The sequence below is a fragment of the Oncorhynchus mykiss genome, chromosome 2, assembly GCF_057628025.1.
Source record: "Oncorhynchus mykiss isolate SJ-2025 chromosome 2, ASM5762802v1, whole genome shotgun sequence".
NCBI classification, from domain to species: Eukaryota; Metazoa; Chordata; class Actinopteri; order Salmoniformes; family Salmonidae; genus Oncorhynchus; species Oncorhynchus mykiss.
In genome coordinates, this window is record NC_143023.1 from 84,099,834 (window position 1) to 84,126,358 (window position 26,525).

The window sequence follows — 26,525 nt, forward strand, 5'->3', positions numbered from 1 at the left end:
CTTCCCCTGGGGTTCGTGTCCTCAGAGTCTCTTTCTCCGGGGTTTGTGTCCTCAGTGTGTCTTTCTCCGGGGTTCGTGTCCTCCGTGTCTCTTTCTCCGGGGTTTGTGTTCTCAGTGTGTCTTTCTCCTGGGTTTGTGTCCTCAGTGTGTCTTTCTCCGGGGTCCGTGTCCTCAGTGTCTCTTTCTCCGGGGTCTGTGTCCTCAGTGTGTCTTTCTCCAGGGTTTGTGTCCTCAGTGTGTCTTTCTCCAGGGTTCGTGTCCTCATTGTCTCTTTCTCCGGGGTTTGTGTCCTCAGTGTGTCTTTCTCCGGGGTCCGTGTCCTCAGTGTCTCTTTCTCCGGGTTCGTGTCCTCAGTGTGTCTTTCTCCGGGGTTCGTGTCCTCGGTGTCTCTTTCTCCGGGGTCCGTGTTCTCAGTGTGTCTTTCTCCGGGGTCCGTGTCCTCAGTGTGTCTTTCTCCGGGGTTTGTGTCCTCAGTGTGTCTTTCTCCGGGGTCCGTGTCCTCAGTGTCTCTTTCTCCGGGGTTCGTGTCCTCAGTGTGTCTTTCTCCAGGGTTCGTGTCCTCTGTGTGTCTTTCTCCGGGGTTCGTGTCCTCAGTGTGTCTTTCTCCGGGGTTCGTGTCCTCAGTGTGTCTTTCTCCGGGGTTCGTGTCCTCAGTGTGTCTTTCTCCAGGGTTCGTGTCCTCAGTGTGTCTTTCTCCGGGGTTCGTGTCCTCGGTGTGTCTTTCTCTGGGGTTTGTAACCTGGCAGCACTGTAAGAACTGCAAACATGCCACCTCAACATGCACACACAATTAATTACAGCATGTGGTTAGCTTGCCTTGGTGACTGAATGTTTAGGCCAACATATCTATAGAGACACTCAAAACATACATTCTAACATGTCCTTGTGACACTGTTCTCTGCCCATATATTTCCCCCTTCATAACGCTCAATAGGCAGGTGTCCTGCTGCTCATTAGGAGTCAGAGGGAGAGCATGCAGTGGAGAGAGGCCTGTTGGGCTGGCACTGTACATGGGTGATAAGCAGAGAGAAGAAAGGCAGGCTGCTTATCAGGTGTGTGTCCCTGCATGGCCCTGCTGTGTTTTCCTGGCGACCTGGAACAGTAGTCAAAGCAGAGTCCGTCAGAGGATTGGTGGGGTTCAAAGCCTAGTGTAACAGCAATGTTATGCTGTCTCCCTCTGTCTTCTATGTCTCTCCATCTTTCTGTTTCTGTCTCTCACTCTCCCTTGCTCTGTTTCTCTCTTCTTCTGTTTTTCTGTGTATCTCTTCCCCCCCTTTCTCTCTCTTGGTCTCTCTCTGTGGGGAGGAAGTTGGGTGCTGTGCTTTGTACTGCGCTGTGCTTAGTGTGTGTGTGATTAATAAGAAATCCTGCAATCACCATGGCCCACACCCCCCTCTCCTCCCTCCCTCCCTCCCTCCCTCCCTCCCTCCCTCCCTCCCTCCCTCCCTCCCTCCCTCCCTCCCACTTCCAGGGATGAGAAATAAACAGGCAGAGGTTAAGCTGTGGCACACAATGAAACCATGCCAAAGGTACCTCATAAACCAAACAGTTGGCTTTTTATAGGGCTGAACTTTACATGTGAATAACAAGCTGTAATCTATTATCCAACCACTGCTGAGCGGCTGCCTTGTTGTTAGTTTAGATGCATGATCATGGCGACTACCTATTTGTTATTCATTAAAGAGGATTTCAAAATGTATTGGCTACAAGTGACCTTATGGATTTTAATTGTAATGTGTGACACTGTGTGTGTGTGCATGTGTGCATGGGCACACACATTTGCACATGTATAGTGTGTTGTTATCTCACACAACTCACTCAGCATCTGTAGTTTACCATCGCTGGACACTCTGGGTACACTCGGGGAGTGGCACACCAGGCAAGTGGCATACCAGGCAAGCTGCTGGTTTATAGGCCTCGAAACCTTCTGCATCTGTCAAACAGCATCCTATACAAACCGTATAGGCTATAGGTGGTGTGTGTGTGTGTGTGTGTGTGTGTGTGTGTGTGTGTGTGTGTGTGTGTGTGTGTGTGTGTGTGTGTGTGTGTGTGTGTGTGTGTGTGTGTGTGTGTGTGTGTGTGTGTATAATGTGTAATGTGTAATGTGTGTGTCAGGGAGAGGCTCTAACTTCACTCCCTGACTGCCTCTCTGATGCATTATTCTATAAATAAGCTGAGATGGGAGCTATAAAGTGGACAGGGTGGTCAATAGTGGTCTGGAGTGGTGTGTTACAGTGGGGGAGAGACAGGCCCCAGCACCTCCACTGAAGACAGTTCCCAGAAGCCAGACACACAAGGCCAGGCTGAATGACATGGCTGGCTTGTTCGCTCCGAACAGTCAATATGTTCCTCCAATGGTGCATTAATTTTTACCTCCAGTCCCCAGCCTTCCAGTGGCCCTCATAGTTTATTATGAGAGGCTGGCTGGCTGGCTCTGTGCTGCATATGACACAGTAGGGTCTCGCTGCCATGGGCCTAAATGGACCTCAATGGACCTTGATGGACAGTCAGGCAGGCAGGCAGAGAAGCGAATGACACTGATGCTGACTGGAATGAGCAGCAGAGAGGTGTGTGTGTGGGGAGGGGGGGGGCACAGCTACGTCTCTCCTCTCCCGCCACTGAATGCCCCAATCAGAGGCAAGGGGAGATAATACTTAGTCTAGACAGAACTGAGGTCAAGTCATAACAAGTGATTTGCCCCCCATCCATGGCGGACAATTCCGGCAGATGCCTGACTGTCCCGGATCAGCAGTGCAAGACAGACCGCCCTGTCCAATGGTCTGTATATACTGCAGCATGTCTTCCTGTCCAGCGTCTAGATTGTACATCCTGCTATCATTCAGGCAGTTGATGGGAAATGCAAAGTGCTGTACATTCTCTCATCGCTTCATGATTATGGACATAGAGTTACAGCTCTTTTTCAGCAGAACTTGGACTTGCCATTGGTTTCTAATACATTCAATAGAGGGTTAGCTATCCCTATGACCAAGGAAGAGGCAACCAGAAGGCCTGTATGTGTATTCCTCCTCTCCTCTAAAGAGTCAACCAGCAGGCCTGTATGTGTATTCCTCCTCTCCTCTAAAGAGTCAACCAGCAGGCCTGTATGTGTATTCCTCCTCTCCTCTAGAGAAGAGTCAACCAGTAGGCCTGTATGTGTATTCCTCCTCTCCTATAGAGAAGAGTCAACCAGAAGGCCTGTATGTGTATTCCTCCTCTCCTATAGAGAAGAGTCAACCAGCAGGCCCGTATGTGTATTCCTCCTCTGCTATAGAGAAGAGTCAACCAGAAGGCCTGTATGTGTATTCTTCCTCTCCTCTAGAGAGGGGTCAACCAGAAGGCCTGTATGTGTATTCCTCCTCTCCTCTAGAGAAGAGTCAACCAGAAGGCCTGTATGTGTATTCTTCCTCTCCTCTAGAGAGGGGTCAACCAGAAGGCCTGTATGTGTATTCCTCCTCTCCTCTAGAGAAGAGTCAACCAGAAGGCCTGTATGTGTATTCCTCCTCTCCTATAGAGAAGAGTCAACCAGCAGGCCCGTATGTGTATTCCTCCTCTGCTATAGAGAAGAGTCAACCAGCAGGCCTGTATGTGTATTCCTCCTCTCCTCTAGAGAAGAGTCAACCAGAAGGCCTGTATGTGTATTCTTCCTCTCCTCTAGAGAAGAGTCAACCAGAAGGCCTGTATGTGTATTCCTCCTCTCCTATAGAGAAGAGTCAACCAGAAGGCCTGTATGTGTATTCCTCCTCTCCTCTAGAGAAGAGTCAACCAGCAGGCCTGTATGTGTATTCTTCCTCTCCTCTAGAGAAGAGTCAACCAGAAGGCCTGTATGTGTATTCCTCCTCTCCCCTAGAGAAGAGTCAACCAGAAGGCCTGTATGTGTATTCCTCCTCTCCTCTAGAGAAGAGTCAACCAGAAGGCCTGTATGTGTATTCCTCCTCTCCTATAGAGAAGAGTCAACCAGCAGGCTCTTATGTGTATTCTTCCTCTCCTCTAGAGAAGAGTCAACCAGAAGGCCTGTATGTGTATTCCTCCTCTCCTCTAGAGAAGAGTCAACCAGTAGGCCTGTATGTGTATTCCTCCTCTCCTATAGAGAAGAGTCAACCAGCAGGCTCTTATGTGTATTCTTCCTCTCCTCTAGAGAAGAGTCAACCAGAAGGCCTGTATGTGTATTCCTCCTCTCCTCTAGAGAAGAGTCAACCAGTAGGCCTGTATGTGTATTCCTCCTCTCCCCTAGAGAAGAGTCAACCAGAATGCCTGTATGTGTATTCCTCCTCTCCTCTAGAGAAGAGTCAACCAGCAGACCCATATGTGTATTCCTCCTCTCCCCTAGAGAAGGGTCAACCAGAAGGCCTGTATGTGTATTTCTCCTCTCATCTAGAGAAGAGTCAACCCGAAGGCCTGTATGTGTATTCCTCCTCTCCTCTAGAGAAGAGTCAACCAGCAGGCCTGTATGTATATTCCTCCTCTCCTCTAGAGAAGAGTCAACCAGCAGGCCTGTATGTATATTCCTCCTCTCCTCTAGAGAAGAGTCAACCAGAAGGCCTGTATGTGTATTCCACCTCTCATATATTGCAAGTTAGAGTGTAATGGTCCTGTGTGTAGCTGGTGTAGAGAGTCAGTCGCAGGACAGCAGATATGAGTAATCAACGTACTTTACTCAAAATTACAAAAATACAAAGTAACATAGCGAGCCCACAAAAACGGACCGATGTACAAAGAACAATCACTCAGTGTAACGGCAGATTTCCTCTTCGTCTGAAGAGGAGTAAGGATCGGACCAAGATGCAGCGTGGTAAGTGTTCATAATGTTTTTAATAAAGACAGATGAACACTCGAACAAAAACAATAAACGATAACGTGAAATCTACAAAAACCGAAACAGTACCATGTGCCGACAAACACTCACACGGAAACAAACACCTACAAACCAACAGTGAAACCCAGGCTACCTAGGTATGATTCTCAATCAGAGACAATTATCGACACCTGCCTCTGATTGAGAACCATACTAGGCCGGAACAGAAACCAAACATAGAAAAAAAAAACATAGACTGCCCACCCCAACTCACGCCCTGACCATACTAAATAAAGACAAAACAAAGGAAATAAAGGTCAGAATGTGACACTCACAAACAAAACATGTGGAACAGACGGTTAAATAATAAACAAGTAATTGGTTGAGTGAAGCCAGGTGTGAAAGACAAAGACAGAACAAATGGAAAATGAAAAGTGGATCGGCGGTGGCTAGAAGGCCGGTGACGTCGACCTCTGTACACCGCCCGAACAAGGAGAGGGACTGACTTTGGCAGAAGTCGTGACATTATATCTCCCTCACTAACTTTAAGTATCAGCTGTCAGAGCAGCTTACCGATCACTGCACCTGTACACAGCCCATCTGTAAATAGCCCACCCAACTACCTCATCCCCATATAGTTATTTAGTTTTGCTCTTTTGCACTCCAGTATCTCTACTTGCACATCATCATCATCATCATCTGCACATTTATCACTCCAGTGTTTAATTGCTAAATTGTAATTATTTCGCCACAATGGCCTATTTATTGCCTTAACTCCCTAATCTTACTACATTTGCACACACTGAATATAGATCTTTCTATTGTGTTATTGACTGTATGTTTGATTATCCCATGTGTAACTCTGTGTTGTTGTTTTTGTCGCACTGCTTTGCTTTATCTTGGCCAGGTCACAGTTGTAAATGAGAACTTGTTCTCAACTGGGCTACCTGGTTAAATAAAGGTGAAATATATATATATATTAAAATATTGATCTGGTACTAGTTGTCATGCACACCACAATACAGGTGTTAATTAAAACAGGCAAGCACACAGGACCTAGTCAGTCAGTAACCAGACCATCCCTCCCACCCATCCACCCTCTCACCCACCCTCTCACCCACCCACCCTCTCACCCGTGGCCTCCCGCGCAGAATAGCCTTGTTCTGCCTAAAAAGCAGATTAACTAGCCTTTGACAGAGGACATAATCCCCCCTAAAGACATTGACCATTTCCACTTCAGCATGCTGCTTCTAAACAGTGAGAAAATCCCTGTGGTTCTCTGCTAAATTGCAGTGCGCTGAACACACCATGCTCTTTAAGGTATATTAAATGGAGGACCAGGCTACTTAAGGCATTCTAACATTATAAACGTGAAAAAAATGGGCCCTTTACAGTTTTGCATTTGGCACTAAGTTCAGAAATGAAAATAAACTTCATAAGTGGAATTAAGAAGTTGTGTAGACTACAATGTTAGTTTAAATATAAAGGTGAACAGTAAACCACAGAGAAAGGGAGATGGTTGTTAAGATTTCAGGGTTCAGATCACAGACAATTTTGAACTTAAGCGGTGATTCAATAATGATTCATTAGTTCTGAGATGCCAATGAAGTACAATTGTGCGTATTGTTACCTAAGCATGTTGTTCAGAGATAACATTCCAGCCATTTGACCCCAACTGTGTGTTCATTGAATGACTTTTCTGTGTTCTGTGTTCACAGGCAAGTCAGTTGTATTAACTGTGTTCCCAGCTCCCATAGTTTCCCTAGTGAGTCATGGATACATTAAAGGCCATGGTTACGGTTAGAGTTTTCGCCCATATAAAAATACAAATAAATATTTTTTATTTAATCAGGGAGTCATTTTGCAACATTTGGTTAAAAATCAGGCCTTGTTTTTTTTGCCCATACCGTGCAGCCCTACATGGCAGTGTGGAAATTATCTCAGATTAATGGCAATGCAGGAAATTTGTTTTGGTTGAAGTTGAATTGAACAGTATAAAACAATCAGAATGTAGAAAGACTCATTGAAATCACTTAGCATGTATGTGTTGCCACCCTAGGATCACATAATGTCTAAAAACCTGTTTATCATTATGGGGTATTGTGTGTGTAGATTGATGAGGGAAAACAACTATTTAATACATTTTATAACAAGGCTGTAACAAAAAAAGTCAAGGGATCTGAATACTTTCTGAATGCATGTGTCACTTGAAGAGAGCAAGGGTTGAGGGAATAGGGAATGTTTTTCCTAAACAAATGAGTGATTTCGGTAACAGAACTTTTCAGTCAGAAATGGCTGTAATTATGTTGCAGCTTCAGCAACATGGACAGAGCGATAAACACTGTTCTGTGGTGGTCACTGCAGCAGGGAGGAGAGAGACAACGGGTGCTAGTCACACAGTCACTGTTCTTTTTATTTAACACAGCAAGTCTGAGCCCGGCAAAATCAAATCAATTGCTGTCGGTCTCCCTCTAGTCATTTCTGTGTCTTAATTATTTCATCAAACAGTGTGCTTAAAGGGCCTCCCGGGTGGCGCAGTGGTCTAAAGCGCTAGCTGTGCCACCAGAGACTCTGGGTTTGAGCCCAGGCTCTGTCGCAGCCGGCTGGGCGAACCATGGGGCGACGCAAAATTGGTCAAAAGAACAGATGACTCTTGGTCGACCATTTTTAGTTGGGGACGGCCCTAGTTTGGACACTGACAGCAGAACAGTAACCAACAGGAGTCAATGACCAATAGCTAAAGTCAGATTGAGGAAGATTTTTGATGGCGATGGCGCCGCTTTGGAAAGGGACAGCTTGAGCCAAGTGCCGTAAACCAAAAGCTGCTTGGCCGATGCTGTTATTGTTGGTCATCCATAATCATGGAAATGTAATCCTGGAATTTAACATCACGATCAGAGCAGTAGGCCATTGCTCCTACTGTAGTATCTGATTATCCTCCCATAGTTTTACAGTCAGTCTCACACAGCAGCAGCACCGCTGACGGTGACTAGTGACTATGCCAATGCCAACGTGGCCAAATTATTTTTAGCGTGAAAGTCTCCACCGAAGGAATTGGTGGGTAATCCGAGCAGTGACATCTGGCCCTGGTGGCTTAAGTGATTAGCATAGTGCCTTGCTCCTACTAACCCAGCGGACGGTCTTCATTACTCCCTCATCCACATGTTTTTGACAGCCCAGGGCATAGAGGGGGCCAAGGATGGGCGTGTAGTGGTGTAGGGTAACCCTTACGCAAGAGGAGTAGTGTGGTAAAGCAAAGGCCCCTAGTAATATGCTTTATCAACTAACCTACAGCCTACAGGCATCGGATTCGCGGTGCAGCATTAAGGTTAAGACCAGATGACCATTATGATGACCAGTGTCCCTAGCTATACTACCAAACATCTGGTAGGAGGAAAGGGAGGAGAGGAGAGAGGAAATGAGATGGAGGAGGGGGATGAAGAGGAGGAGGAGAGAAGGAGAGAGTGGAAGAGGTGGAGGAGAAGGAGGGGGAGAGAAGGAGAGAGTAGAAGAGGTGGAGGAGAAGGATGAGATGGAGGAGAGGGAGAGAGAGAGAAAGAGAGGAGGAGATGGCCAGATCATCATTCAGAACTCAGAAGGCTAATAATGACAGAGTGACTAAGTATGTCTCCTCCCTCTGCCCCCTATTCCCAACACACTCCTGAACCATCATGGTTTTAGCGAAGTGGAGGCTTCTTAGGGCAGGATGCCTCATAATAATGGCTGGAAATAGAATGTAAATAGAATGGCATCAAACATGGAAACCATGTGTTTGATGTATTTGATACCATTCCACCTATTCCTCTCCAGTCACTACCACAAGCCTGTCCTCCCCAATTAAGATGCCACCAACCTCCTGTGTTTTAGCCATGTAGGCTAGGGCATGTATAATATGCTGACTGTGTACATGCACGGGTGTGTGTTAGGATTTTGAGTGTGTGTGTTTGTGGATTTAGTCTGGATTTAAAAATGCGATATGCATGTGAGTGAAGATGTACACAGGTGGTAGATCGTAAATTTGTTAGTACACTAATTTGGGGTACATTGGAGACTGTTATATATCAGTACCGAGGCCAGTAAGCCGGCTTGTGCTGTAACAATAATTTCAGTGCTACAAACAGGCCTGTTTGAGAGGGGTATTTTTGGGCTGTTGTTTGCTTGGAGAAGCTTATTCTGAGGCAGGCAGTTCCCATGAGCTCAGTGCCTTGCAGTTTTCCGCTTTTGCTTGTTGTCTTCAGGATCTGATGTTGAGACAAAGTTCAAATGCTCCTCTGTTGTTTCGAAAATAGAAGAGTCTTTTTTTATCTTTCTCTCTCTCTCTTTCAAGCTGATTGTGTACCAACAAATGCAGGGTCTGGGTTGTCATTTTGCTTTTTGCTGAGGAAATTGCTATCATTCCTTGAGAGTCACGCAACTTTCGAAGGGCTCATTTTGGTACACATTTCTGCATTCTCTGAGTTCCCTATGAATAGTATTATTATAGCTCTACATTAGTCCAGATGGGAACTGAAGAGAAAAGGCAATTCCTCTGCATACATCAACGGTCTAGATAGTCACCATACAAACACAAAGTTCCTGTTTAAACATCATATACTGTATATCCTATAGTCAAGCACGTTACAATACTGTATAGTTTTAAAACATATACAGAAATCTATTTTTCTCTTGCCATGAGTAGCATACATAATACGTCATTCTGAAAAGTTGCCTTAAAGAGTTAAATAACCAATGTGATTTTTAGTTTTTAGTTTGTGTTGGTTTAGTGAGACATTGATACGTCGACATGGGCCTCGTCGGCCCTGACATAAGCGCTCTTTATTTAAAGAAGCCACTTGTGTTTCAAGCACTGTCTCAAATTCCTACCGCTCACTTTCTGTCTCTCTCCCACTCCCTTCTCCCCTCCTCTCCTCTCTTCCAGGTATGGCCTCGCAAGTGCAAGTCTTGTCCCCTCAATCTCTCCAGTCAAGTGCCTTCTTTAGCGTGAAGAAGCTGAAGGTGGAGCAGAGTTCATACTGGGATATGACAGGGTACGGCACACACAGCAAAGTCGTCTACAACCAGAACAGCAAGCAGCAATTGTCCCAAGCCACCTCTCTGGGAATCAATTCCTCTCTGCCCTACGAGCAGCCTGCGCTCATCTTCCCGGCGAGTGCAGGGAAAATTGTGGTTGCCTCGGCCAGCAGTACCTCAGGCACTGCAGGGCCTCTGGGGCCTCTGTTGAGCTTGGGCGGTAGCGGTAGCGGCGGTGGAAGCAGTAGCAGTAGCGGAGGAGGAAGCGGTGGAGCAGTCCACAACTTGACCCGTCGCAGCACCGTCAGCCTGCTGGACACCTACCAGCGATGCGGGCTTAAGCGCAAGAGTGAGGAGCTCGACAACAGCAACAGCAGCGTGACGATCATCGAGGAACACGGCGGCAGCACAACGATGATCCAGAACGCAGCCAGCGGGGCCACAGTGGCTATCGCCACGGCAACGGCCACATCGACAGCCACTTCCAAGAACAGTGGTTCCAACAATGAAGGGGACTACCAGTTGGTGCAGCACGAGGTGGTCTGCTCCATGACCAACACCTACGAGGTGCTAGAGTTCTTGGGCAGAGGCACCTTTGGCCAAGTGGTCAAGTGCTGGAAGAGGGGCACCAACGAGATTGTGGCCATCAAGATCCTGAAGAACCACCCATCGTACGCGCGCCAGGGCCAGATCGAGGTGAGCATCCTGGCCCGGTTGAGCACAGAGAGTGCAGACGACTTCAACTTTGTGCGTGCCTACGAGTGCTTCCAGCACAAGAACCACACGTGCCTGGTGTTCGAGATGCTGGAGCAGAACCTGTACGACTTCCTCAAGCAGAACAAGTTCAGTCCACTGCCGTTGAAGTACATTAGGCCAGTCTTACAGCAGGTGGCCACAGCCCTGATGAAACTCAAGAGCCTGGGCCTGATCCACGCTGACCTGAAGCCAGAGAACATCATGTTGGTGGACCCCTCCAGGCAGCCCTACCGAGTCAAGGTCATTGACTTTGGCTCGGCCAGCCACGTGTCCAAAGCCGTGTGCTCCACCTACCTGCAGTCCAGATACTACAGGTAAGAGCAGTTTTTTTCACCTTGAATTAACCAGGAAATCTCGTTATGATAAGAAGAAGTATTTCCCAAGGGAGACCTGGCAAGTTTAATAATAAATAGGGTTTGAATAGGTTTACAGACGGGACAGATTTGTCAAGGGGAGGTAGATGTTTCTTTACAAATGTGTTCTCCTCCTTGATTGTTTCAATATCACAGTGCTTTGTGCGTCGTGTGTGATTTACCGGTTGGTTTATTGGAATGTTTTCCTAGTTGGCCTCAGTGTTTGGACCAAGGCTCTTGCTCTGGGCTCTGTTTTTCTGCTCTGTGCCAGTCTTATGAGCTGTAGTTGGTTAGGGTCTCTCCTTCTCAATTTCAATTTAAGGGCTTTATTGGCATGGGAAACATATGTTTACATTGCCAAAGCAAGTGAAATAAATAATAAACAAAAGTGAAATAAACAATAGATAATGTACAGTTACACTCACAAAAGTTCCAAAAGAATAAAGACATTTCAAATGTCATATTATGTCTATGGTTTAATTATGTGCAAATAGTTCAAGTACAAAAGGGAAAATAAATCAACATAAATATGGGTTGTATTTACAATGGTGTTTGTTAGTCACTGGTTGCCCTTTTCTTGTGGCAACAGGTCACAAATCTTGCTGCTGTGATTGGACAATGTGGTATTTCACCCAATAGATATGGGAATTTATCAAAATTGGATTTGTTTTCAAATTCTTTGTGGTTCTGTGTAATCTGAGGGAAATACAGTGCCTTACAAAAGTATTCACCCCTTGGCATTTTTCCTATTTTGTTGCATTACAACCTGTAATTTAAATGGATTTTTATTTGGATTTCATGTAATGGACATACACAAAATAGTCCAAATTGGTGATGTGAAATGACAAAAAATACTGTCAAATGGAAAAGTGGTGTGTGCATATGTATTCACCCCGTTTGCTATGAAGCCCCTAAATAAGATCTTGTGCAACCAATTACCTTCAGAAGTCACATTAGTTAGTTAAATAAAGTCCATCTGTGTGCAATCTAAGTGTCACATGATCTGTCACATGATCTCAGTATATATACAACTGTTCTGAAAGGCCCCAGTGTCTGCAACACCACTAAGCAAGGGGCAACACCAAGCACACGGCACCATGAAGACCAAGGAGCTCTCCAAACTTGTCAGGGACAAAGTTGTGGAGAAGTACAGATCAGGGATGGGTTATAAAAAATATCCAGAACTTTGAACATCCCACGGAGCACCATTAAATCCATTATTAAAAATTGGAAAGAATATGGCACCACAACAAACCTGCCAAGAGAGTGCTGCCCACCAAAACTCATGGACCAGGCAAGGAGGGTATTAATCAGAGAGGCAACAAAGACACAAAAGATAACCCTGAAGGAGCTGCAAAGCTCCACAGCGGAGATTGGAGTGTCTGTCCATAGGACCACTTTAAGCCGTACACTCCACGGAGCTGGACTATGCGGAAGAGTGGCCAGAAAAAAATAAGCAAACATGTTTGGTGTTTGCCAAAAGGCATGTGGGAGACTCCCCAAACATATGGAAGAAGGTACTCTGGTCAGATGAGACTAAAATTGAGCTTTTGGGCCATCAAGGAAACCGCTATTTCTGGCGCAAACCCGACACCTCTCATCACCCCGAGAACATCCGTCCCCATAGTGAGGCATGGTGGTGGCAGCATCATGCTGTCGCGATGTTTTTCATCGGCAGAGACTGGGAAACTGGTCAGAATTGAAGGAATGATGGATGGCGCTAAACACAGGGAAATTCTTGAGGGAAACCTGTTTCAGTCTTCCAGAGATTTGAGACTGGAGCGGAGGTTCACCTTCCAGCAGGACAATGAGCCTAAGCATACTTCTAAAGCAACACTCAAGTGGTTTAAGGGGAAACATTTAAATGTCTTGGAATGGCCTAGTCAAAGCCCAGACCTCAATCCAATTGAGAATATGTGGTGTGACTTAAAGATTGCTGTACACCAGCAGAACCCATCCAACTTGAAGGAGCTGGAGCAGTTTTGCCTTGAAGAATGGGCAAAAGTCCCAGTGGCTAGATGTGCCAAGCAAGAGACTTGCAGCTGTAATTGTGTCATGTATTGTCATGTTGTGTCTTGTTTCTGTCCTTTCCCTTCACCCTGTCTCCCTCTGCTGGTCGTTATTAGGTTACCTTTTCTCCCCCTCTTTCCCCCAGCTGTTCCTTGTCTCCTCCTAACTACCTCGTCACCCCTTTTCCCACCTGTTCCCTTTTTCCCTCTGATTAGTCCTCTATATCTCTCTCTGTTTTTGCTCCTGTCTTTGTCGGATTCTTGTTTGTGTTATTCATGCCTGAACCAGACTATCGTCATGTTTGCTGCAACCTTGTCCTGTCCTGTCGGAATCTGCCGGTCCATCTGAGCCTACCTATGTTTTGTCATTAAAGAAGCTCTGTTTACGTTAATTCGCTTTTGGGTCCTCATTCACGCACCGTAACAGAAGAATCCGACCAAGAATGGACCCAGCGACTTCGGATCCTCTCCACTCAGCCGTCGAGATCCAGGGAGCGATGCTAGGCAGACACGAGCAGGAATTGTCTGCTGCTCGACATGCCGTTGAGACCCTGGCCACCCAAGTCTCCAACCTCACAGAACAGGTTCACCATCTCCGCCTCGATCCACCGGCCACTTCCAGGGCTTTCGAATCTCCGGAGCCCAGAATCAATAACCCGCCGTGTTACTCTGGGGAGCCCACTGAATGCCGCTCGTTCCTCACCCAGTGTGATATTGTGTTTTCTCTCCAGCCCAACACTTACTCCAGGAGCACTGCTCGTGTCGCCTACGTCATATCTCTCCTTACTGGACGGGCTCGTGAGTGGGGCACGGCAATCTGGGAGGCAAGGGCTGAGTGTACTAACCAGTATCAGGACTTTAAGGAGGAGATGATACGGGTTTTTGATCGATCTGTTTTTGGGGAGGAGGCTTCCAGGGCCCTGTCTTCCCTATGTCAAGGTAATCGATCCATAACAGACTACTCTATTGAGTTTCGCACTCTTGCTGCCTCCAGTGGCTGGAACGAGCCGGCTTTGCTCGCTCGTTTTCTGGAGGGTCTCCGCGCAGAGGTAAAGGATGAGATTCTCTCCCGGGAGGTTCCTTCCAGCGTGGATTCCTTGATTGAACTCGCTATTCGCATTGAGCGACGGGTTGATCTTCGTCACCGAGCTCGTGGAAAGGAGCTTGCGCTCTCCGTTGCCCCCCTCTCCGCATCACTACCATCTTCCTCTGCCGGCTCGGGTGCTGAGCCTATGCAGCTGGGAGGTATCCGCATCTCGACTAAGGAGAGGGAACGGAGAATCACCAACCGCCTCTGTCTCTATTGCGGTTCTGCTGGTCATTTTGTCACTTCATGTCCAGTAAAAGCCAGAGCTCATCAGTAAGCGGAGGGCTACTGGTGAGCGCTACTACTCCTGTCTCTCCTTCAAGATCCTGCACTACCTTGTCGGTCCATCTACGCTGGACCGGTTCGTCAGCTTCCTGCAGTGCCTTAATAGACTCTGGGGCGGAGGGCTGTTTTATGGACGAGACCTGGGCTCGGGAACATGACATTCCTCTCAGACAGTTAAGGGAGTCCACGGCCTTGTTCGCCCTGGATGGTAGTCCTCTCCCCAGGATTCAGCGTGAGACGCTACCTTTAACCCTCACTGTTTCTGGTAATCATAGCGAAACCATTTCTTTTTTAATTTTTCGTTCACCTTTTACACCTGTTGTTTTGGGCCATCCCTGGCTAGTTTGTCATAATCCTTCCATTAATTGGTCTAGTAATTCTATCCTCTCCTGGAACGTCTCTTGTCATGTGAAATGTTTAATGTCTGCTATCCCTCCTGTTTCCTCTGTCTCTTCTTCACAGGAGGAGCCTGGTGATTTGACAGGGGTGCCGGAGGAATATCACGATCTTCGCTCGTTTCGAGTTCGTGATTTCTTATCGTCCGGGCTCTAAGAACACCAAGCCTGATGCTTTATCTCGTCTCTTCAGTTCTTCAGTAGCCTCCACTGACCCCGAGGGGATTCTCCCTGAGGGGCGTGTTGTCGGGTTGACTGTCTGGGGAATTGAGAGGCAGGTAAAGCAAGCACTCACTCAAACTCCGTCGCCGCGCGCTTGTCCTAGGAACCTTCTTTTCGTTCCCGTTCCTACTCGTCTGGCCGTTCTTCAGTGGGCTCACTCTGCCAAGTTAGCCGGCCACCCTGGCGTTCGGGGTACGCTTGCTTCCATTCGCCAGCGTTTTTGGTGGCCCACCCGGGAGCATGACACGCGTCGCTTCGTGGCTGCTTGTTCGGTCTGCGCGCAGACTAAGTCCGGTAACTCCCCTCCTGCCGGCCGTCTCAGGCCGCTTCCCATTCCCTCTCGACCGTGGTCTCACATCGCCTTAGATTTTGTCACCGGACTGCCTTCGTCAGCGGGGAAGACTGTTATTCTTACGGTTGTCGACAGGTTCTCTAAGGCGGCTCATTTTATTCCCCTTGCTAAGCTTCCTTCTGCTAAAGAGACGGCACAAATCATCATCGAGAATGTTTTCAGAATTCATGGCCTTCCGTCAGACGTCGTTTCGGACAGAGGTCCGCAATTCACGTCTCAATTTTGGAGGGAGTTTTGCCGTTTGATTGGGGCTTCCGTCAGTCTCTCTTCCGGCTTTCACCCCCAGTCTAACGGTAAAGCAGAACGGGCCAATCAGACTATTGGTCGCATCTTACGCAGTCTTTCTTTTCGCAACCCTGCGTCTTGGTCAGAACAGCTCCCCTGGGCAGAATACGCCCACAACTCGCTTCCTTCGTCTGCGACCGGGCTATCTCCTTTTCAGAGTAGCCTCGGGTACCAGCCTCCGCTGTTCTCATCTCAGTTCGCCGAGTCCAGCGTCCCCTCCGCTCAGGCTTTTGTCCAACGTTGCGAGCGCACCTGGAAGAGGGTCAGGTCTGCACTTTGCCGTTATAGGGCGCAGACTGTGAGAGCTGCTAATAAGCGTAGAACTAAGAGTCCTAGATATTGTCGCGGTCAGAGAGTTTGGCTCTCCACTCAGAACCTTCCCCTTAAGACCGCTTCTCGCAAGTTGACCCCGCGGTTCATTGGTCCGTTCCGTATTTCTCAGATCATTAATCCTGTCGCAGTTCGACTTCTTCTTCCGCGATATCTTCGTCGCGTCCACCCGGTCTTCCATGTCTCCTGTATCAAGCCCGTTCTTCGCGCCCCCGCTCGTCTCCCCCCCCCCCCCCCCCCCATCCTTGTCGAGGGCGCACCCATCTACAGGGTCCGTAGGATTTTGGACATGCGTCCTCGGGGCCGTGGTCATCAGTACCTAGTAGATTGGGAGGGGTACGGTCCTGAGGAGAGGAGTTGGGTTCCCTCTCGGGACGTGCTGGACCGTGCGCTGATCGAGGATTTCCTCCGTTGCCGCCAGGTTTCCTCCTCGAGTGCGCCAGGAGGCGCTCGGTGAGTGGGGGGGTACTGTCATGTATTGTCATGTTGTGTCTTGTTTCTGTCCTTTCCCTTCACCCTGTCTCCCTCTGCTGGTCGTTATTAGGTTACCTTTTCTCCCCCTCTTTCCCCCAGCTGTTCCTTGTCTCCTCCTAACTACCTCGTCACCCCTTTTCCCACCTGTTCCCTTTTTCCCTCTGATTAGTCCTCTATATCTCTCTCTGTTTTTGCTCCTGTCTTTGTCGGATTCTTGTTTGTGTTATTCATGCCTGAACCAGACTATCGTCATGTTTGCTGCAACCTTGTCCTGTCCTGTCGGAATCTGCCGGTCCATCTGAGCCTACCTATGTTTTGTCATTAAAGAAGCTCTGTTTACGTTAATTCGCTTTTGGGTCCTCATTCACGCACCGTAACAAATTGCTGCAAAAGGTGGCTCTACATAGTATTGACTTTGTGGGGGGGGGGGGGGGGGTGAAAAGTTATGCACGCTCAATTTTTCTGTTTTTTTGTCTTGTTTGTTTCACAATAAAACATATTTTACATCTTCAAAGTGGTAGGCATGTTGTGTAAATCAAATGATACAAACACCCCCAAAATCCATTTTAATTCCAGGTTGTAAAGGCAACAAAATAGGACAAATGCCAAGGGGGGTGAATAGTTTCGCAAGCCACTATATGTGTCTCTAATATGGTCATACATTTGGCAGGAGGTTAGGAAGTGCAGCTCGTTTTCCACCTCATTTTGTGGGCAGTGTGCACATTGCCTGTCTTCTTTTGAGAGCCAGGTCTTCGGCATTATTTCTCAATAGCAAGGCTATGCTCACTAGAGGTCGACTGATTATGATATTTCAACGCCAATACCAATGCCGATTATTGGAGGACAAAAAAAGGGCGATACCGATTAAATCGGCCGATTTTTATTTATTTATTTGTAATAATGACAATTACAAGAATACTGAATTAATATATATATATATATATATATATATATATAATATAATCAATAAAATCAATTTAGCCTTAAATAAATAATGAAACATGTTCAATTTGGTTTAAATAATGCAAAAAATAAATAAAAATAAATAATTCAAAAAAGAAAGTAAAAGTGCAATATGTGCCATATTTAAGTTCCTTGCTCAGAACATGAGAACATATGAAAGCTGGTGGTTCCTTTTAACATGAGTCTTCAATATTCCCAGGTAAGAAGTTTTAGGTTGTAGTTATTATCAGAATTGTAGGACTATTTCCCTCTATACCATTTGTATTTCATATACCTTTGACTAATGGATGTTCTTATAGGCAATTTAGTATTGCCAGTGTAACAGTATAGCTTCCGTCCCTCTCCTCGCTCCTCCCTGGGCTCGAACCAGGAACACAACGACAACAGCCACCCTCGAAGCAGCGTTACCCATGCAGAGCAAGGGGAACAACCACTCCAAGTCTCAGAGCGAGTGACGTTTGAAACGCTATTAGCGCGCACCCCGCTAACTAGCTAGCCATTTCACATCGGTTACACCAGCCTAATCTCGGGAGTTGATAGATTTGAAGTCATAAAGAGCGCAATGCTTGACGCACAACGAAGAGCTGCTGGCAAAACACACAAAAGTGCTGTTTGAATGAATGCTTACGAGCCTGCTGCTGTTACCACTGCTCAGTCAGACTGCTCTATCAAATCATAGACTTAATTATAACATAATAACACACAAAAATATGAGCCTTAGGTCATTAATATGGTTGAATCCGGAAACTATAATTTCGAAAACCAGATGTTTATTCTTTCAGTGAAATACATAACCGTTCCGTATTTTGTCTAAGGGGTGGCATCTATTAGTCAAAATATTCCTGTTACATTGCACAACCTTCAATGTTATGTCATAATTACGTAAAATTCTGGCAAATTAGGTGGCCCAAACTGTTGCATATACACTGACTCTGCATGCAATGAACGCAAGAGAAGTGACACAATTTCACCTGGTTAATATTGCCTGCTAACCTGGATTTCTTTTAGCTAAATATGCAGGTTTAAAAATATATACTTCTATGTATAGATTTAAAAAAAGGAATTGATGTTCATGGTTAGGTACACATTGGAGCAACGATATGCACCGCATCGATTATATGCAACGCACTACACGCTAGATAAACTAGTAATATCATCAACCATGTGTAGTTAACTAGTGATTATGATTGATTAATTGATTGTTTTTTATAAGATAAGTTTATTGCTAGCTAGCAACTTACCTTGGCTTCTTACTGCATTTGCGTAACAGGCAGGCTCCTCGTGGAATGCAATGAGAGGCAGGTGGTTAGAGCGTTGGACTAGTTAACTGTAAGGTTGCAAGATTGAATCCCCCAAGCTGACAAGGTGAAAATCTGTCGTTCTGCCCCTGAGCTATACTGTTACACTGCCCCACCTAGGCAGTCATTGAAAATAAGAATGTGTTCTTAACTGACTTGCCTAGTTAAATAAAGATTAAATAAAGGTGTAAAAAAAAAAAGATTAATCGGTCGACCTCTAATGCTCACTGAGTGTGTACATAATCAAAGATTTCCTTAATTAATAATTTTGGGTCAGTTACAGTGGTCAGGTATTATGCCACTCTGTACTCTCTGTTTGGGGCCATACTAATTTGCTCAGTTCTTTTGTTAATGTTTTACAATGTATCAAATAATTATATTTTTCTTTTCTCATGATTTGGTTGGGTCTAATATTGTTGCTGTCCAGGGGCTCTGTGGGGTCTGTTTGTGTTTGTGAACAGAGCCCCAGGACCAGCTTGCTTAGGGGGCTCTTCTCCAGGTACATTTTTTAGTAGGTGATGGCTTTGTTATGGAAGGTTTGGGAATCCCTTCCTTTAAGGTGGTTGTAGCATTTAAAGGCTCTTTTCTGGATTTTATAATTAGCGGGTATCATCCTAATTCTGCTCTACATGCATTATCTGGTGTTTTATGTTGAACATGGAGGATATTTTTGCAGAATTATTAGTTATTCTCTCTCTCTGTCTCTCTCTCACTCTCTCTCTCTCTCTCTCTCATTCTCTCTCTCATTCTCTCTCGTGCTCCCTTTCTCTTTCTTTATCTCTGTCTTTCTCTCTCTCTGTCTCCTTATCATTCCCTGTGGGTTCCCAGCTCATATCCTTACTGTTACATCCCCCCCCCCCCCCCCCCCCCCCTCCAGCTTTCTGAGAAACCAGCTTTCTGAGAAACCAGCTGCTTATCGTGTTTAATATGACAAACAACCAGGTTGTGGTGCTGCTTTGAAGATTAGGACGGCAGGTCTGTTGAGTAGTGGGCTGCTTTACAGCACGGTGGTAACAGCTTTACAATGACAGCACCTGGGAAATATTTGCCACAGAGACCAGTTTCTGGGAAATAGTTTTTTGGGGGTTTGTTTAAAATTTTAAAAAAGCCAGAGAAACCCCTCATTGAACAGGGACTGTAAACACATAGCGTGGCGGTGGACCGCTCCCACCTCCACATCAAGGCGGGCTCCCATTTCCCCCAATATGAAGATGTGGGGTCAGGCAGAAGTTCTCCTGTAATCTGTCCCTGTAATCCACACCAGCGGGCCCTGCATAAGAAACAGATGACTCACTGGGTAGGGCTTTCTTCTCCCCTACTGCTTAAAGTATTTTCTGCCTATAGCAAACTCTGTTTGGGTTACACAGCCAGCGTTGGGGGAAGCTTTGTTGCTGTGTAGGCACTGCCTGGTCTAGGGAGAGCAGGTGTGAGGCACAGTACTATACATATGCAGGAACACACACACACACACACACACACACACACACACACACACACACACACACACACACACACACACACACATACATACATACATACATACATACATACATACATACATACATACATACATACATACATACATACATACATACATACATACATACATACATACATACATACAGTACATACATACACTCAGCCAGAACCCACACATGCCTGGGCACTAACCGTAATTTGTAAATGGGGCAACACTATCTCCCTCTACTCAGGGTTGAAAGTAGATTTTATTTCTTCACGGTACGGGACCTCCAATTTTTTTATAAGCCTAATAGTAAAGATATGTCATTGAACTGTAAACATGTTTTAGCTTTTAATGGGGCAATAACACAACCAGGCATGATGTTTTCATCCGATTGTCAAACAGATCTCTTCAGAAAGTAGGCTACTTGCACACCTTTGTCCACTGTAAAATAATTCCAGCATCTAAAACAGTACCTGCCATTTGACGAAAGAGTTGTCTATAATAAAGACCAAAAAGTGTAATGACATTTTGCAATTGACATTTGGCACACTTGATGTTCGCTGGTGTCCGCGCGTCTCTCTGCCTTTAGTGATCACCTCGAACCACACTGCATATTGGAGCGTATGCCACCCATTTTCAAGTTAATTCGCTAATTTCTCATGTGGGTGACAGGCAGTAATAGATTATGGTGTACCAGCCTACAGTTTTCTTTCTATCTTTGTTTTAAATCATTGTGATAGGCTCATGTTTTACTGTTACGCCGTACCGGCACTATTTAAAAACAAAATGTAAAATAGGGAACTGTTGCATGAAGATGTACATAGTCACTCCGGCTTTGTGCACAATGTCCTCTGTAATGATTTATTTTGGACCAGGCTATAGTCCACTGGGCAGTTTCACTCCACTCGACCTCCACCACGGCTAGCCTAGCAGCATTTGACAAGCCATTCCCCTTCTGCTTATTTCTGTTCAGGCAACATCCCTAACAATATCTTGATCTGTTTTTCAAAAGACTTTTGATATTTAGCTTATAAAATGCAGTGAAAAGATTCTTATGCATTTGCTTTAAGAGCCCCCTGTAATAAGGAATTAATTTGAAACATTCTTCCCATCCCTCTGTTACTTGCTCTTTTACTTGGTTGTTACTGTGTGTTTTGTGGGAATGTGATCCCTGCTACAGGGCTGTTTGCATTAGGCAGGCAATAGATATGCTGCTGAGGGTACGTTAGCATTGCAGATGATTTATGGATTTTCCACGAGGTTGACTCATGCAAATAAAACATGGGTATTCAAGGTAAACATGAGCGATTCCATTTACAGGAATGAGGAACAGCTCCTCCGATAGGAGTGGTTCTAATTAATAAAACACAGAGAAACACAGTACATTATTCATTTATTATTCATTTGTTTCTCATGTAATTTTAGCATAAATCTATCATTGCTAGCACGGCACAGCAATGCAGTCAGTGTATAAAGTCCTTCTATCCTTCTATTTGGCCTGAAGGTCTGGAGCCTATGTCTGTAAAGCAGAGCAGTACCTGTTCATACTGTGTGTTTATCCAGTTGATTACGTCAGTCAGCTAGCTAGCTAGCCTCCCTATGGCCTCCCTCCCCCCTGTCTGCGGTAGCTAGCTAATGATGTAACAGGTAAACTGGTCCGGCTTACCCTGGACCAGATAAATGGATTATTGTCTCTCTTCTTCCTTCCTGTCAGTCATTACCCAATGTCAATATCCCACACATCATACAGATTTAATATAGGAGCCGGGAGGAGGGCTTTGGGAATAGTCTGCCAGACATTTTAGGTGGAGTGGGGAAAATAGACCAACACACGTGACTATCCCTGTAAGGGATATTAGGAGTGCTGACTCCATTAGTGAGTTGAGCTAGCATCTGTGCTCTAGTCTGCTGAACTGGTATCCATGGCTAGATGCCTCTCATGACAGCCTCCTAGAAACTCTAGGACAGAGATTTCTAAAGGGGACTGCATTCTACAGTACATTCTCTCTTTCCACTAGTGATTCTGATCTGATCATTGCTGGCTACAGTAATGGAGTGGCATGACCACTCAGCCATAGGGTGTCTCACTCTCAACTAGAGGTTGATAAGGGAGTGAAAATGAATTACTGTCAATAATTTTCCTGTACTGTCCTGATCCCACAACAGTTCTATAACCCAAGAACTGCCCCTTCCTGATAAAAATCTCACCGGTCTTGTGCCGTGCTCATTTTTGCGCGCATAAATATGTTGGCTATTGTTTTTGTTTAGGAAGTATTGAAAATGAATTTTGGAAATGCAATATTCAACTGTGGTATGTGGTTGTCATACCTACAATATCTTAGTTAAATACACGTACTGTAGCCCAAATCGCTCTGGATAAGAATGTATTTTAAATGGCCTAAATGTAGATTGATTAAGCTGGAGGACAGAGACCCCAGCAGGATGGTCTGCTCAGCTCCGGCATAAAACTGTAGCCTACAGCTGAGCACTGCGCACACATTAACATTTACAACACATTAACATTTACAACATGAACATAAAAAATTAAATACAAAAACTGAGCAGCAGTAACCTACTGCATATGTCAATCTATTTTTATTTCACTCTTCACCTCAGATGGTATGGGTTTAGTTAAATAGGCAAACAGTTGGGCTTGCTTCAGGCCGCTTGTCCCGCTCTCCGGTTTGTAGCTCATTTGATTAAACCTCAGCATTTTTTTACAAGTTGTGTTATTTGTCCCTTCATTGTCAAAGACAACTCCATAAACTTTAACTAAAACATCTCTCTTTCCTTGGCTCTAATGGGTCCTTGGCTGCAACAAGACGGTGCAGTTCCTCTATTGAAGGCTAACACCATGCCCGAATTGGATGCGCTCATGTGGCCACGTGCGCCATCCTGCGTAAATTGATTTGGTCCCCCCACACCAAATGTGATCACGACACGCAGGTTGACATATCAAAACAAACTCTGAACCAATTATATTAATTTGGGGACAGCTCGAAAAGCATTAAATATTTATGTCAATTTAGCTAGCTATCTTGCAGTTGCTAGATAAGTTGTCCTATTTAGCTAGCTTGCTGTTGCTAGCGAATTTGTCCTGGGACATAAACGTTGAGTTGTTATTTTACCTGAAATGCAGAAAGTCCTCTACTGCAACAATTAATCCACACATAAAACGGTCAACCGAATCGTTTCTAGTCATCTCTCCTCCTTCCAGGCTTTTTCTTCTTTGGACTTTATATGGCGATTGGCATCTAACTTTCATAATAAGGTGTATTACCACAACCGACCGACCGACCTCAGTTGATCTTTCAATCACCCATGTGTGTATAACCAATGAGGAGATGGCACGTGGGTATATGCTTATAAAAGCCAATGAGGAGATGGGAGAGGCAGGACGTGTCCTGTTTGGGTAGCGTGTAAGGCTTCATCACAGCCTACTGACGTAGATTGGTATCTGAGGCAGCCTATAGTGACTGGCTACAACTGAAGGGGGAGGGGGAAATTACCCTTTTTTTTACAGAGTTTTATTAAGTACGCTATATTATTCCTTGCCTACACAGATGTTGTTTTTACGAAATGTTCCACACATGACATATTTCCACCCAAAAACGATGTTTATATTCTATTCCTGTACTGCCCGTTCCTGTGGACTGTTGATCCCATCCAGTCCTGTCCTGAACTTGACTCTAGAACTTGACTCCCATTCCTGCCACTATCCCACAGGACCCACAAGACCCACGGGAGTCCTGTTCTCATGTCAACCTCTACTCTCAACCTAAGCCCCATCAGGCTACCACGCCAATCCTATTCTTCATTCCTCTACCCTGTCTATGGTGCTCATCTTTCTCAGTCAGGCACAACCAGCGCGCTAACGCTTACAGGCTAGTCTAACAGGCCCCAGTGTAACACTAGCCCTGCCTAGCTGCTGTTAGTTAGAGAAGGAGAAGCCAGAGAGCCGTTCCAGCACATTTAGCCTGCCTCCATGTGAGACATCAAGCAGTGGTGTAAAGTACTTAAGTAAAAATACTTTAAAGTACTACTTAATAAGTCAGGTTTTTTTTCTTTTACTTTACTTTACTTTATTTTTGACAACTTTTACTTTTACTCCACTACATGCCTAAGGAAAATATGGTACTTTTTACTCCATACATTTTCCCTGACACAAGACAGGAAAATGGCTCAATTCATTAAACGCAAAAGCTTGGTTTGTAAATGATGTCTGAGTTTTGGAGTATATCCCTGGCTATCTGGTTTTCTTATTTTAAGGAATTTTAAATTATTTATACTTTTACTGTTGATACTTAAGTATATTTTTAGCAATTATGTTTACTTTTGATACCTAAGTGTGGCGGCAGGTAGCCTAGGGGTTAGAGAGTTGGGCCAGTAACCAAAGGTTGCTGGATCAAATCCCTGAGCTGACAAGGTAAAAATCTGTACCCCTGAACAAGGCAGTTAACTTACTGTTTCCCGGTAGGCTGTCATTCCAAATAAGAATTTATTGTTAACTGACTTGCCTAGTTGAACAATTTATTTTTTAAAGTGTATTTAAAAAATGCACTTTTACTTCAGTCATTTTCTATTCAGGTATCTTTACTTTTATACAAGTATGACAATTTAGTGCTTTTTCCAACACTGAAATCAAGGAGGGTTCTTAATGAATGAGATTACCGTTAGTTACTGTTCTCTGAAGCGTGCATGAGGTGTCTCTCTCACCGTGGCTAGGACTAAAAGCTAGCAGTATCAGGTTACTGGGAGCCAAATATGACTTGCAAGGAGTCTAAAGGAAGGTGAGGTGCTGGCAACATCGTAGTGCAGGTGTTGTTTACGATGCAGGAAATATTCACAAGTGAGCGCCATGGCTGAAGATTGGGAGTCTTCATCTTTGCACATTCCTTGGGAGTTTGCTGGGAAGGCAACGCATTACATTTACCTCCCAGCAGTGGCAGCTCATTAGAAATGCAGATGAGGCGTGTTTTTAAACCTGGCAAGGAGCATTACATTTTCCTATTCTAATTTCTCTTGATTTTTTTGGTTGTGACATTTCAGTGTCAGTGTTATTAAATTCTTATTTTTTGCGAGTTTTAAATTGTTGCACTGTAAAGCCGAGAACATACTACACGCAACCATCCACAGACAAACAGAAAACAAGCCCGTCCAAAAGCAGGCGGGCCTAACCGGCTTCAATAGCCCTAAAACAAATCTCAAACAAGGAACAGGTGAAATCAATACAGACATAACAAACAGAAAAGGAAAAAGGGATCGGTGGCAGCTAGTAGACCGGTGACCGAACGGGCAGGGGAGCCACCTTCGGTGGAAGTCGTGACAACTGCACCCGCTTTAGGATGCATGACATAATTCTAATAACAGTCTTCTCATTGAATGTGCCTGTAGGCATCTTAGTTCACAGTGTCTAACCTTCCCCTTCATGTTGCTAGAGATGGCTAGCTAATTAACCCACACTAGTCAAGGATATGTATCATACAGTACTGTACATATATAGTCATTTTGGCAGCTAGTGAAAAAGTACCATTCGACCCAGGTAACTAATAAAAAGGTGTGAAGCTTGCAATCACACCTCTGGTTGATGTGGAGACTGTAACAGGTTATTGAAGCAGGAGCGTGATACTGCCGAGCTACTGGTTATATAGTTAGGCTATATCCTAGCACCCATTATTGTTCTCCCCCTAACATTTACTAACTTTTCAATTTCCATACATTTCCCAGGATATTACTGGAGAAAGTGAAGCTGCTGCCTTATGAAATGTGACCTGGAGTTCCACCCACTCAGGGTGGCAAAGCTGAAATGTTCTCTTTGAATCACAGATTGGATGAATATTAAAAACCCCACACCAGGATGGAAAATATGTGTCACGGTGCTGGCTGTGGAAGAAAGTTCCTTTTGGTCCCTGAATCTCCTAATTTAAAGTAAGTCACAGGGGACTAGAGACTGGGGCAGGTCCTCCAAGACTGAGGCCCAGGGTAGTGCAGCTGGCCTGGGCTGCGCTGAGCTCCATCAGGCCTCTCTGACTGACTGCCGCAGTGGATAGAGAATGCCTGGTGTGCACAGGGCTGTGCAGTCTACCATGAAGTGAACAGAACCAAACAGATGCATTTGTTTTCTCAATTGGAAGAATTTGCTAATGTGCATATATGAGGGTAAATAGTTTGGCTAATTTGCGCCAGGCAGGCAGGCCAGCTGGGGCTTGTGAGGAGAGGAGGACACACTCTGTTAACAGTATTTCACCCGGTGGGCAGTGCTATACGTCACGGTGTGTGTGGGTTTCAAAGTGCACTGACACGACTCGCTCCCGGGGATTGTGGGCTCTCGTCCTCTGTGGCCAACGTGAGTTAGACGTTTAAGCGTGTTAACCCTCGCAAGGCTGCTGGCCCAGATGTAATCTCTAGCCTCGTCCTCAGAGCATGCACAGACCAGCTGGCTGGAGTTT

At 45.5% G+C, this 26,525-nt stretch overlaps 1 protein-coding gene across 50 annotated transcripts in view; it reads left to right on the forward strand.

The window, feature by feature from the left end:
* The window catches only part of LOC110497999 (homeodomain-interacting protein kinase 2), a 124,391-nt gene that overhangs the window by 12,732 nt on the left and 85,134 nt on the right, over positions 1–26,525 (forward strand). For all 50 annotated transcript variants that reach the window (XM_036957254.2, XM_090209993.1, XM_036957222.2 and 47 more), the window contains exon 2: positions 9,711–10,872. In XM_036957254.2, the coding sequence (XP_036813149.1) occupies positions 9,711–10,872 (1,162 nt within the window). The remainder of the gene's footprint in view (positions 1–9,710; positions 10,873–26,525) is intronic.